The 14173-nt window shown below is 44.5% G+C and overlaps 1 protein-coding gene across 1 annotated transcript in view; it reads right to left on the bottom strand.

Moving 5' to 3' along the window:
* Window positions 1–1220: 1220 nt before the first annotated feature.
* Window positions 1221–14173, bottom strand: part of LOC124606579 (aminopeptidase N-like) — a 143070-nt gene continuing 130117 nt past the window's right edge. Inside the window, exon 16 of the mRNA XM_047138564.1 lies at window positions 1221–1368. Coding sequence (XP_046994520.1) covers window positions 1221–1368 — 148 coding nt within the window. The remainder of the gene's footprint in view (window positions 1369–14173) is intronic.

Genomic DNA, 14173 nt, shown 5'->3' with positions numbered 1-14173 from the left:
TACTTTGGTATTACAATTACGAATAACTAAAATTTTAACGACCAGATAGATAATGTTGACAAAGTAAAGCCTAGACAGCGATTTATTGGCAGAACACTTAGAAAATTTAACAGGTCTACTAAAGATACTGCTTACACTACGCTTGTCCGTCTTCTTTGGAATATCGCTGTAGAGCATGGGGTCTGCATCAGATAGCAAAAAAAAAAAAAAAAAATGGCTCTGAGCACTATGGGACTTAACATCTATGGTCATCAGTCCCCTAGAACTTAGAACTACTTAAACCTAACTAACCTAAGGACATCACACAACACCCAGTCATCACGAGGCAGAGGAAATCCCTGACCCCGCCGGGAATCGAACCCGGGAACCCGGGCGCGGGAAGCGAGAACATCAGATAGCACATCGAAAAAGGCCAAAGAAGTGCAGGTCGTTATGTTTTACCGCGAAATATTTGAGTGAATGCGACGGATATGATACACGAATTGGGGTGACAGTCAATAAAATAAAGGCGTTTTTCGATTCAGCAGGAGATTCTCATGAAATTTCAACCATCAACTTTCTCCTCAGAATATGAAAATATCTGAAATATTTTACTGGCGCCCACCTACGCAGGGAGAAATGATCACCATAACAAAATAAGAGAAACAGAGCTTGCATGGAAAGATTTTTCGTTTTCCCTGCTCTGCTCGAGAGTAGAACGGTAGAAAAGTGGCTTGAAGGTGGTTCGATGAACCCTCTGCCAGGCATTTAACTGTGAACTGCAGAGTATTATATAGGTCTAGAGATGTAGATGTATTCCTAACTTCAAGCAAATACCAGACGTGTCGTCGTCACACAAACAAGAGTGTATAACACTATGGAAAATTCACGGCAGTAACATTTTTATTCAAAGTAATAGCTCGCTTGACAGCTTGGTTACATGTGTGGCTGATGGGCATTATAAAAAGAACTTCAAAGAAACAGTGATCCTAGCGGAGAGCATAAGCAAGAGGCACACAGAGCCTCGCACATCACCAACTTTACTCTGTATACACATAAACTGGTACTCTAACACATTTTCTAGGTTTTCATATCATTTGACCTGTTTCAGAACGAAACAACATATTTGCCGAACATATGAATGAACGATGACACGCTACTGTTTACTTATCTAGGTGAGCCTTAGTTTTTGAGATTTTGTAAACATACACTATGCTCCCTGAAGGGGAAAGCAGCGGTACTCACCAAGTGAGGAAATGCGCGCTGTGGCTGAGAAACTGGAGGGCCGTAGGTATGCCCTGCTTCTGCTGGAGAAGTCCCTCCAGCAGGCGCAGCAGGTGTTCTCTCCGGAAGCCACCCTGGGCTCCAGCCGCCGTCAACTCCAGCATCCTGCACAAGGTAATCTCTCATCTATTCTGTAGACTGTGCAGGCGACCCTTACAACTCAACCTTTTATACCACTGAGTTTATTCACTAAAACCAAGTTTTTAAATGCCCTTCTCCACGTGTTGCTTAATGAACTGAGATTACCATGACATAAGAGAATCTCGATCCATTCAGGACTGCTTAAAAAAAAAAAAAAAAAAAAAAAAAAAAAAAAAAAAAAAAAAAAAAAAAAAACAGGTGCCTCAACACCGTAACTGCGCATTTATCCCACACACGATGGTTACGATGGATGAGTATCATGGGGGATGAGGGAGTCAAGGAGGTACGCATAAAATTCAGCTATACAACGCGGGTTCTCTGTTTCAAAACATGAGGCTGCCGTCTAGTAATGGATGATGTAATTATAATATTACATACTGCGTGTATCGTAATTTATTCTGAGGACCAACAGAGCTGAAATTATACGATAATATAAGCAAAATCGCTCTAGTAAACTTGAGTTCGTAAATGGGCCGTTTGTGAAGTAATTTCAAATGTGTGTTTACGGGTCGCCGCTGACTTCAGTACAAAGTATCGTCCTACTTAGCATAGGTGTGTTTCGAACGTACACTTTTCGAATAAATCCATTCTAATCCGACTCAAACCGAAAGCAGGGAGGGAGGGGGGAGGAGGTAAGGGGCTAGAGAGGGTGGAGAAGACATTTTTTATTTAATGGTTTTATATTTAATAATTAGGCTGCTGTTAAAAACAGAGACGATAATGTTGTAAACATCATTCTTCTCAGTTAGGATGGACTCGCGTTGTTTCCTTTGGTGTTCGTGTATTTGGAATATTTCAAATGTGCCTAATTCTTTTTCCTTGTGTTTGGATATGTAGAAAACTGATGCTTGTGTTATTAACAGGGTGTTTTGTTCACGCAGGTGGGTGGGTGCTGCTGATTTGTGGCGTTATTTCTTTATAAGCGCGATCATGTTTCCTTCAATCTGATGTCAAATGACCCATTTTCGTGAATTTGTCATATGTATGGGCGCGAAGAGTGGATGATAAGCAGTACAGACAAAAAGAACCGACTCTTTTTAAAATATGATGCTACAGACCAGTAGTGGCTAGATCAGATAACCGCTGAAGGAGTACTGAACCGAATTGTGAAGATGCATTTTGAGATATTATGAGCAGCTTGTTCCGTAGTGAAGTGGAGGGAACTTTGAGTCTGTGCGGCTGACATGTTTGTGAAGCGAGATAATGGTGTGAATTCACTAATGAAGTTCGAATGGATGTAGCTGTCAGGAGCCATGCGATTCATACGATAGAAGATCTTGGAAAGCTGCATCAAATGAAATTTAGATCTGAAGGCCACAAACCAACATGTGCGATCGAGGATATTTTTTACATGATATTTCAAAGGCACGGTATGTGAGCAGCACACATGAAGTAGAAGAAATCCAACAAGAAACACATTTATCGTATTAAATATTCAGAGGCACAAGCAGTCAAATCTACACCCAAGCGCTACTCGAAAGCTTCTGAGTAAACGATTAAGACAATTAGCAAAACATATTGCCTGGAGTTACGTTACATTTCCGTGACACCTAAACCCCCCCACACTGATCACCGTGTTATCTTCTGCCTGTGGCGTTATTCCGACGGGGATACGGAGGGGCATCTCGTCAGCACCCCGTTCTCTCTACCATTGTTAATTTCCCAGACTTTGCAGCTGCTACTTAATATTCAAGTAACGCCTCAGTTTGCATCACGAGGGTGATTACACCCCATTACAGTACCCCCCTCAAGGAAAAACTCTTTGACGATGACAAGAACCCAAGTCCTCCACACAGTAGCCAGACAGCTGACCCCTTACTTCTGGAGGAGGGCGTGTTACATTTTAATGAACAAGCAAAAATTATAACGGAAAGGATGCTATCGCATTAAAGAAACTCATGTACATTCCATCCACACGAAACATTCATCCAACGATATGTAGAGTGTGTCAGACCAGATCCGTTACCTTGGTATCAAACTGAGAAAAAAGGCCGTATGAATATTACGAAAAAGTCTTCAGAATACGTTGGTTAGCGATTTCAACGTGGGGACTGAGTCAGTGGTATACGACGCACATTCTCTGCCCATTTTCAAAGTGGCACGATGATTAAGGCACTGTATCTGCATTCAGGAGTGTGTAATGAAACCGCTTTGTACCATTAAAAACCATACAGAAAAAAAACTAGCAGACACACATTTTCCAAGATGCTACTCCAGACGGGTGTAAAAATGAATGAGCGCAACGGAAAATAATAAACGCTAAAATGATGATTTGGTCCTGTCTATCCCCTGAAGCAGATCTTAGGATCTCTTAATGCTCTTTTTTACATATAAACTACAATCTAAACATAAATGAATGATGAAGGCAACTAATACTACTGAATGATAGACGTTGTTGTTCAATATATATTTATTATAGATTAAAATCAACCCTTTAAGTACAATTATCTAGATTTCCTAGCTAAAATTATTAATCAATTGCCCAACTCTGCCCCTTATTACGACTGCGCTCTCTAATATCACTAACGCGAAATGACTGACATCATCTACGTAGTAAAGACCAGAAGACGCTATTTTCAAAGAAGCCCTAATAAGCCGGAGCAATTTGCGATATCATCGTATGTACTGCGTCCAGAGCGTCAAAGTGATGGTTCTCATACTCGTCAGCGACGATGGATGAACTCCAGCCACAAATAAAGGCTTTCAGACACTAGGACGGCAGAAGGCGGTCCTCTGACTAATATACTCTAATACTGTCTTCTCCTCTCTGTGTTCTACAGACGAGAAGCGCGAACTCCCAGCCACAAGGACGGAGTTCAGATAACGTCTCAACGTAAGTAAAGGCAGAAGAAGTGCTCTCATTTACTGAACGCTGCATACTCAACGACGATTTCCAACCCGGAGGTGAAGTTCAGAATCGTATAGGTTCGCAACAGTACAGTGCCTAACTGCTCTAACTATAAACTCTCCTGAGAGCAAAGACAGCAACTCCGTCCGTAGCAACAAGAAGCTGATATTGAGGGAGCGTCACACACGGGCGCTCACAGCAGAAGACCTCGTCTCTCCACCGCTGGCTTCCCAGCAAGGCTCGGCTCCCCACCCTTGTAATTCCGAAAACGAATCATATTCCCGAAACCACGGAGTATTCTCCCTCTCTGCAGATTCTTCCTAACGCCGACCAAACATACACTCCTGGAAATTGAAATAAGAACACCGTGAATTCATTGTCCCAGGAAGGGGAAACTTTATTGACACATTCCTGGGGTCAGATACATCACATGATCACACTGACAGAACCACAGGCACATAGACACAGGCAACAGAGCATGCACAATGTCGGCACTAGTACAGTGTATATCCACCTTTTGCAGCAATGCAGGCTGCTATTCTCCCATGGAGACGATCGTAGAGATGCTGGATGTAGTCCTGTGGAATGGCTTGCCATGCCATTTCCACCTGGCGCCTCAGTTGGACCAGCGTTCGTGCTGGACGTGCAGACCGCATGAGACGACGCTTCATCCAGTCCCAAACATGCTCAATGGGGGACAGATCCGGAGATCTTGCTGGCCAGGGTAGTTGACTTACACCTTCTAGAGCACGTTGGGTGGCACGGGATACATGCGGACGTGCATTGTCCTGTTGGAACAGCAAGTTCCCTTGCCGGTCTAGGAATGGTAGAACGATGGGTTCGATGACGGTTTGGATGTACCGTGCACTATTCAGTGTCCCCTCGACGATCACCAGTGGTGTACGGCCAGTGTAGGAGATCGCTCCCCACACCATGATGCCGGGTGTTGGCCCTGTGTGCCTCGGTCGTATGCAGTCCTGATTGTGGCGCTCACCTGCACGGCGCCAAACACGCATACGACCATCATTGGCACCAAGGCAGAAGCGACTCTCATCGCTGAAGACGACACGTCTCCATTCGTCCCTCCATTCACGTCTGTCGCGACACCACTGGAGGCGGGCTGCACGATGTTGGGGCGTGAGCGGAAGACGGCCTAACAGTGTGCGGGACCGTAGCCCAGCTTCATGGAGACGGTTGCTAATGGTCCTCGCCGATACCCCAGGAGCAACAGTGTCCCTAATTTGCTGGGAAGTGGCGGTGCGGTCCCCTACGGCACTGCGTAGGATCCTATGGTCTTGGCGTGCATCCGTGCGTCGCTGCGGTCCGGTCCCAGGTCGACGGGCACGTGCACCTTCCGCCGACCACTGGCGACAACATCGATGTACTGTGGAGACCTCACGCCCCACGTGTTGAGCAATTCGGCGGTACGTCCACCCGGCCTCCCGCATGCCCACTATACGCCCTCGCTCAAAGTCCGTCAACTGCACATACGGTTCACGTCCACGCTGTCGCGGCATGCTACCAGTGTTAAAGACTGCGATGGAGCTCCGTATGCCACGGCAAACTGGCTGACACTGACGGCGGCGGTGCACAAATGCTGCGCAGCTAGCGCCACTCGACGGCCAACACCGCGGTTCCTGGTGTGTCCGCTGTGCCGTGCGTGTGATCATTGCTTGTACAGCCCTCTCGCAGTGTCTGGAGCAAGTATGGTGGGTCTGACACACCGGTGTCGATGTGTTCTTTTTTCCATTTCCAGGAGTGTATTTTAGTCTTTTGTCGTCCAGCGCGGAAAGTTTGCGAGGGAAAACCTATGCTCGTACGCTTCTGAGTAAAAATCCTTGGAAAGAACCCACCCTGCGTGGTTTCCAAGGTGCCACTTCTTCATTCCTCTCACCTGCGTCTAAGATTTGTTGAGTTCTCGATTATCCTTCCGGTCCTGTTACAATAGCGGCCGGCCGCCACCCTATTGTACTCCAGGGGCCCTATTCTGTATCGTTCATACCGATCGGTGTTGTAGGTTAGTCTCGTTAGTGACGTCATTTTCGGTTCTTTATCCAAAAATCCTATTCAGTAAGCTTCTGAGACCTGTTACCGAACGGTCCTCCCACCGATTTTACGACAATTGTACCAAGAGGCTTTGGATTTCGGTGTGGCCCTGTCGATCGGTGACCTGTGGTTTATGTACACCTATAATTTGTTATTTTAAACATATTTAGCGGTTTTAGCCCTGGATTTAGTGATTGTGTTACTAAAGATTCACCAGAGGACGCATCCGGTTGGAACGCGAGTTCATATTAGACTATTTTCCTTTGTTAGAAACTTATGTTAGATTGTTACTGTGAATGATTACACCCAAAAAAACTTTTCGGTCAACATTCTCTCAACATACATGTAATTTTTATGCAAATAAGAGTTTAAAGATCATTAAATATCAAGACGTCGGCTCTGCTTTCGTATATTACATGAGTCTGACCTGACGTTACTAGTGACTTTGTATACTTTTTCCCACAAATGGTTTGTTAGTAGTTATCGAAACGTGTATAGAACTTTCAAGTAACAATGGAAAGCAATTATGTGAAGCCCGATATTGGAAACCTTACAAACTATCATGCATTTATGACTTATGCAGCACCGTTTGGCAACGAACTCAGCCTACGTTCCTCTATGCAATAGTACAAGAATTTAGCAGCAGCTGTCAGTTGTTTGGCGCGGCCAAGTGGTTAGCGCTCAGGAGTGCAATACGAAAGGACATGGCTTCGCACACGGATGGGTTCAAAGGTTTTTTTCTCATCTTCATAAATGCAACACGTTCTGAGACATTGTTATTCGTGTAAGTTAAGATTTTTCTGCAATATTCGTTATTACTTACATGTAAGAGCGCACTTCTTCAGTAATGATTTCGTGATTTCTGTGTGTTTAAAAAACGAAATATGAAACAGCTGGAGATGAAATTTCTGTGAGCAAAACAACCGACAATGTCCTTTATATTTTTTCTTGTCATAAATAATTCAACATTTTTTTCCGAATATGTAGTGATTTCCGAGAACGCCGTTAGACAGGAATCTAAGAGCACAACTTAAATTACTGGGAATGTAAGTAGCAGCAGTCATCTTAATAATCTTACTTGTCACAAGTATTTATCTGCGATCGAATCCTCAACAACAGTAGACAGAGGTGAAAGATCACCGTAGTAATATTTTTAGACTGGTGCACCATATACGAAACATTTTCATTCATGAGATGCATGTTATAAACTTCGACGAACTGCAGGAAGCTCTCGAAAATGCGTTTTTTCAATTTTGTTTTTAAGACCCAAATCGTTGACGTATCATATAGGGAAGTGGGCTACTTAATCATTTGGATCTCTAGGAGCGAGTTATAACCACATTCTGTTTACCTTCTTATTCTTTGAACTCCCATAATCAATTTTTCGGGTGTTTTTATAGATGTATTAGTACAATGTGGTACTACACACTATTCCTAACTGATTTTCCGAAACTTAAAATCCAAAACAAGATGTCAGTGTGAAGGAGAATAGGATGACATAATGCGGCATTTCCACAATCTGCAGAATACAGTCAAATATGCTGTAGTTATTATGCATGCATGGAAACATGCGGTCAGGGAAACTAAACATTTCTATATATGCCTTACCACCTACTCTGCCCGCCCCGCTGCTTCCCTAGTGGCAAGGCGTGCCGGTCCCCGGCACGAAGCCGCCGCGCGGCCTGGTGTCGAGGTCCGGTGTGCCGGTGAGTCTGTGGAAGGTTTTTAGGCGGTCTTCCATCTGCCCCGGCGAATGCGGGCTGCTTCCCCTTATTCCAATTCAGTTACACTATGTCGGCGATTGCTGCCCAAACACTGTCTCCACGTACGCGTATGCCGTAATTACTCTACATGCATACATTTGGGGCTGAGGTGGATCAGTGACGGGCGACTGGAAATCAGTTGGTGCACGGCCAAGAACGGGCTACTCTTTCCAATTTGGGGCGCCAACGTCTTGTGTACCAGACATCAGTAACAGCCGACGCGTTACGTTCCCAGTATGTGAACACGAAGAACTCCATGGAGTATTAGGTGTCTTTTGCCGAATTCTGGATCAATCCAATTCTCTTAATCACACCTGTTCCAGAAATAGTTCAGTCGATAGCCTCTCTCCTACCATTAACTTGATTTTCCATATAAAATCCTGGACTTCCAACTTAATGACAACCCACCAAAACATCTGCAAGGCACTAAGAATTGGCCGTCACATATAGCGTGTCATCCAAATCAAATTCAAATACGACCACCCACACACTACTTGGTGTATGCAAAACCACTTATGAATGACTACAGTCACACAGTTACTGGTGTCCAAAACGCAACGGATCTTTGATACTGATGCGTGAACCTAGCGTCATTTCCTACAAGGGCAGCGACAGAATTGACATGCTTCACTGCACACCAACCCCTCCAGACCAGAGGATGGCGATTCCAGTGAGTGGAGGCAGAGAGAGACGTTTCTGCAGTTCAAGAGGAGCAGTACCTGTGTGCTGTAGTAGCTGACTGCCTCATCTTGATGGTTCAGTGCTCCAATATAGTGTACCGTGTCGAGTATAAGCGATGTACCGGGCGTATTGGTTAATTTTATGCTCGTAAAGTCAGAGGTTATACTGTACTGTGTTGTGGTTGTTGTGTACTGGCGTGCTTAGCGTGCCAATGTGTCCTCTAAAGGCGATGGACATTCCGCTTTAGTCCATTACCTGCCGTGAGTGTGCCTCATCTGTACGTTTTATTGTAAGGAAGATGGTCTGCTTTTTTTTTTAATTGCGCTCTGAGCATTTGCATTAAGGAAGTTACCTCATTATTTTGCTCTGTGAGAGTGACTGATTTATGTGTTTTATTGTGCAGAAAAGGTTGTATTCAGATATATGATACATAATACTGTAGATCGTTGATAGCAGCTTGTAGTAGTGACTTGATAGTGATGGTTGAAGGCGGTAATATTATACCACTCTTCAGCTCATTATTGTGTGGGTGATGTTAACTATATTTCAGTACAATATATCACCAAAGTTGTTGATCAGGAGTTAATTGATGTCGGCCACAATCAACAAATAACAAGTCATTTGTTAGAGCACGAAATTACTATTGCATCATTGTTTTCCGCAACAGAAAAGTGATACACTATCAGTCCTTGGCTACGGAGGGTCGAAACGGTCCGCAAACGTGATATATTCAGTGACAAGTACAAAAATTCTGTGGCAGAAAGTTATTCACTCCGTAGTTAGTTTGCCGAGTAAAGTTTGGATCATTTTCAGTGTAAACTGAGAAGGAAGAACGATCTCAGGCGTGGTGCATCAATTGTGCAGAAAAGATTGTATTCAGATATATGATACATAATACTGTAGATCGTTGATAGCAGCTTGTCGTAGTGACTTGATAGTGATGGTTAAAGGCGGTAATATTATACCACTGTTTAGCTCATTGTTGTGTGGGTGATGTTAACTAAGAGCTGTCCTTTGGTTGGTTGTAGACGGTATATATTTATAGTGTTTTCCTTCTGTGGTCAAGGACCATATATTATAATTATGATTGTTCTTGTTTGTTCTGTGTGTTGAGGCGAAGTTGATTTTAATTCTCTTTCACTAATTTCTGTTTCATTATGTTGAAATCATTTTGATTGTTTTTCTCTTGTTTGAGCTCTACGGTAGAGAACTACGCTAGGTTGCAGATTAATTTCCTTTTTCTATCGTTTTATTGCTATCAAATTAGTTGTCAAACTGAGCCCATACATGCAAAGCCCCCTGCCTCAATCCAACTCCAGCAGAATTCTATGCCACAACTGGTAGCAGAGTGTGGTTGTGCATTGTGCCGACGTGGGGACGAAGCCTAGAAACATTAAACCATAGATAAAAGCCTGTGTCTTGCATTCTTATGTGCTGTTCCAGTCATGGCTTGCAGGGACGTGATGGGTGTGGCCAGGCTTAATAACAAGGAGCTTTCTTATTAGGCACCGGCCTGTGTGGCCGAGCGATTCTAGGCGCTTCAGTCTGGAACCACGCGACCGCTACGGTCGCAGGTTCGAATCCTGCCTCGGGCATGGATGTGTGTGATGTCCTTAGGTTAGTTAGGTTTAATTAATTCTAAGTTCTAGGGGACTGATGACCTCAAACGTTAAGTCCCATAGTGCTCAGAGACATTTGAAACATTTCTCTTATTAGGTGACGGTATGCAGCCAATTACTGGTGAGCACAGTAGCAGAGCTATGTCAGCAACTTCAGTTGGTTGTGGGGGCGTGTTGATGCAGTTCATGGAGCGGCAGAACCAGGACATGAGTATGAGAAGTAAAACTAATTGGCCGACTCTTTTGTAATTTGAATTAGTATTGTCACCCTGGAATGTGCATCATCTTCACAGTGCATACGTTACAAGCAAGGGCTGTGTATTATAGGAGTAGAATTAATGATCTGTTAGTAGTAGCTGACGAAGAGACTAGGCATGAGCTGGATGAGTTACACAGGAGGTCGGCCAGGCTAGATGTAATAAATGGTGGTTTGTGAACAGCAGTCTCTGTGCAAGGTAGTCAGACGAATTAAAACTTAGTAGTGGAAGATGAGGAGTGCAACAGAATAAGACAGCTGCTGGAAAGAGAGGGTAAATCATGTAAAACACATTTTGCTAGTATTCCCACCCATTACCAGCAGTGTTCAATAGCAAGAAGTATCGATAGATTCAAGATCAGATATTGTGAAGTGACTGTGCAATATGGTGTTCTTGACAAAAAATAGGGGAATGTTTGCGTCAATGCATGTAGGACTTGTCCCCATAGCATAGGCAGCTTGGCAAGTGGGACAGCAAGGGCCATACTTTAAGGGGATGCGTAGCAAATTTTCGACAAGAGTTATGTAAGAGAGTAGTTCCAGTATGGGCAGTGTGGAAATTACGGGCATGAACAGGGGATAAACGAAACATTTAGAGATTTTGTTATCAGCCGCACGTGCAGATTGTGTTGTGGCTTCTAAGGATGATGTAGTGGCTAATATTGTTGGACGATTTAAACCATCGGATCGTTCGCAGGTGATGTTCGCCTGGTCCCCTTATACATTCAGGAATTTAGAAGAAATAGCATATCAAATCGAAGGGTTTAAATACGTTGTCCGCTGTCGGGAGCATGAATCCTAGCAAGCATTATAGGTGACAAGGTGCTGTGAGAGGCAATTTTAAAACGTATCAGTTGTTTCTTATGTGGGGCAGTGGGACGTTTCCGGAAGGACTGCCACCACAGGAGATGCGGTGATGGTGTCCTAGCGGTGCACCGAAGTTCTGTCACTGCTCCTATAGGAACACAGGCTAGGTTCGCGCTTCTGCTCTGGAATTAATAATGAACCGACGGCTGGGCTATTGGACACCAGTAATCTCTGTGACTATAGCAACTAATAAGTGGATTTGCACACACCAAACAGTGTGTGGGTGGTCGAATTTGGATTTGATTTGGATGCCACGATACATGTGACGGCCAATTCTAGCGCCTCGCAGATGTTTGTGAGGGTTGTCGTTAAGTTGAAGTCCGGGATTTTACATGGAAATCTAATTAAATGTAGGGGAGAGGCTATCTACTGAACTGATTCTGGGTAGGTGTAATTAAGAGAATTGGATTAATCCCGAATTTGGCTCTATATCACTTCACCTTCCATATTTTGAAATGGCTGCACTTCAGCAACTGTCACAGAATTGCAGGTGAATGACAGCCAACCAGTTACAATAAACGGTTATATTCAGTTAAGCTTAGCCATGGTTTCAACGGATTTAAACCCATCGCCTTCATAAGGACGACAAACTAACTTCACATCAGCAAACAGTCTGTTAGTAAAGCGATCTAACATCGCCACATGAAATGCGTCGGCAACGACCTGTACATCCATTTGTAGAAGTGAAGGCCGTAAAATCAAGTTCTTGTCACATTAGTAAAATCAATCACATTAAATGCCAGACCATTTTAAGAGCTACATGCCGGCATGTCTTCTTCTGAAGAAGACTGGTTTAAATCCGTTGAAACCACGGCTAAGGTTAATTGCATACCTCAATTTATTGCAACTGCTTGGCTGTCTTATTCACGTGCTACTACGCATTCCAATTTTGAAAAATATGACGTTCTCCTTTTGCCTTCATTCTGAAGCACCGCTATTGGCATTACAAGAGAGGGATTGGGGAGTTGATGTGGCACAATTAGATCGCCTAATACAGAGTCAGAGGGAGCTTGCACAGCAATTGATCAGTGAATTTGGCGATGCGCTAATGGATGGGTTAGGGTTGACTAACCTAATTAAGTACTAGATCGAATTAACCGAAAGGGCTGGTTTAAGGCCCAACCGACACAAGTCACCACTTGGTGCGCCAAGGTGGGAAGGGTGATGGAGCCGCCACAAGTGTACGATTTCTATACAGGATGTATCGCAATTCATTAATAGCGGCCTCATGGGATGCCAAACTGAGAGGGTCACCAAAAGTAAGATTTGTATAAGGTGACTATTACAGTTAGTATGGGTGAAAGTGTATGAGGGAAAAACGGTGGAGGCAGGTCGGGGGGAGGGGGGGGGGGGATGACGCCAAATGATAAGTCGCTTGTGTTGTAACGTCGCGAGTTAAACAGCAATAGCAGTTTATTGCAGTAAGCTACCTTGCAGTACGGGCTCGTAGCTCTGTAGTCGGTGGTGGTGACAGCCGCTTGTATCTCGGCGTGATTCACTCGCACCTGTCGCTAGCACGGCCGTGGGAAGCGCTACTTGTGTCAGTTCCGGCGACAGAATATTCAAACCCCTAAGAATCTAAATAAACTATACTAAATCTTACTCAATTTCGCAAAACTTTATACACTACTGGCCATTAAAATTGCTACACCACGAAGATGGCGTGCTACAAACGCGAAATTTAACCGACAGGAAGAAGATGCTGTGATATGCAAATGATTAGATTTTCAGAGCAATCACACAAGGTTGGCGCCGGTGGCGACACCTACAACGTGCTGACATGAGGAAAGTTTCCAACCGATTTCTCATACACAAACAGCAGTTGACCGACCTTTGCCTGGTGAAACGTTGTTGTGATGCCTCGTGTAAGGAGGATTATGGCGTACCATCACGTTTCCGACTTTGATAAAGGTCGGATTGTAGCATATCGCGATTGCGGTTTATCGTGTCGCGACATTGCTGCTCGCGTTGGTCGAGATCCAATGACTGTTAGCAGAATATGGAATCGGTGGGTTCACGAGGGTAACATGGAGCGCCGTGCTGGATCCCAACGGCCTCGTATCACTAGCAGTCGAGATGACAGGCATCTTTGCCGCATGGCCGTTACGGATCGTGCAGCCACGTCTCGATCCCTGAGTCAACAGATGGAGACGTTTGCAAGACAAGAACCATCTGTACGAACATTTCGACGACCTTTGCAGCAGCATGGACTATCAGCTCGGAGACTATGGCTGCGGTTACCCTTGACGCTGCATCACAGACAGGGGCGCCTGCGATGGTGTACTCAACGACGAACCTGGGTGCACGAATGGCAAAACGTCATTTTTTCGGATGAATCTAGGTTCTGTTTACAGTATCATGATGATTGCATCCGTGTTTGGCGACATCGCTGTGAACGCACGTTGGAAGTGTGTATTCGTCATCGCCATACTGGCTCATCACCCGGCGTGATGGTATGGGTTTGCCACTGGTTACACGTCTCGGTCACCTCTTGTTTGCATTGACGGCACTTTGAACAGTGGACGTTACATTTCAGATGTGTTACGACCCGTGGCTCTACCATTCATTCGATCCCTGTAAAACCCTACATTTCAGGAGGATAATGCACGACCGCATGTTGCAGGTTCCGTACGGGCCTTTCTGGATACAGAAAATGTTCGACTGCTGCCCTGGCCAGCACATTCTCCAG

This window comes from Schistocerca americana, chromosome 3 (genome assembly GCF_021461395.2).
Source record: "Schistocerca americana isolate TAMUIC-IGC-003095 chromosome 3, iqSchAmer2.1, whole genome shotgun sequence".
NCBI lineage: Eukaryota > Metazoa > Arthropoda > Insecta > Orthoptera > Acrididae > Schistocerca > Schistocerca americana.
Note: the sequence above shows the minus strand (reverse complement) of the source record. Positions and strands in the feature narration are given on the sequence as shown.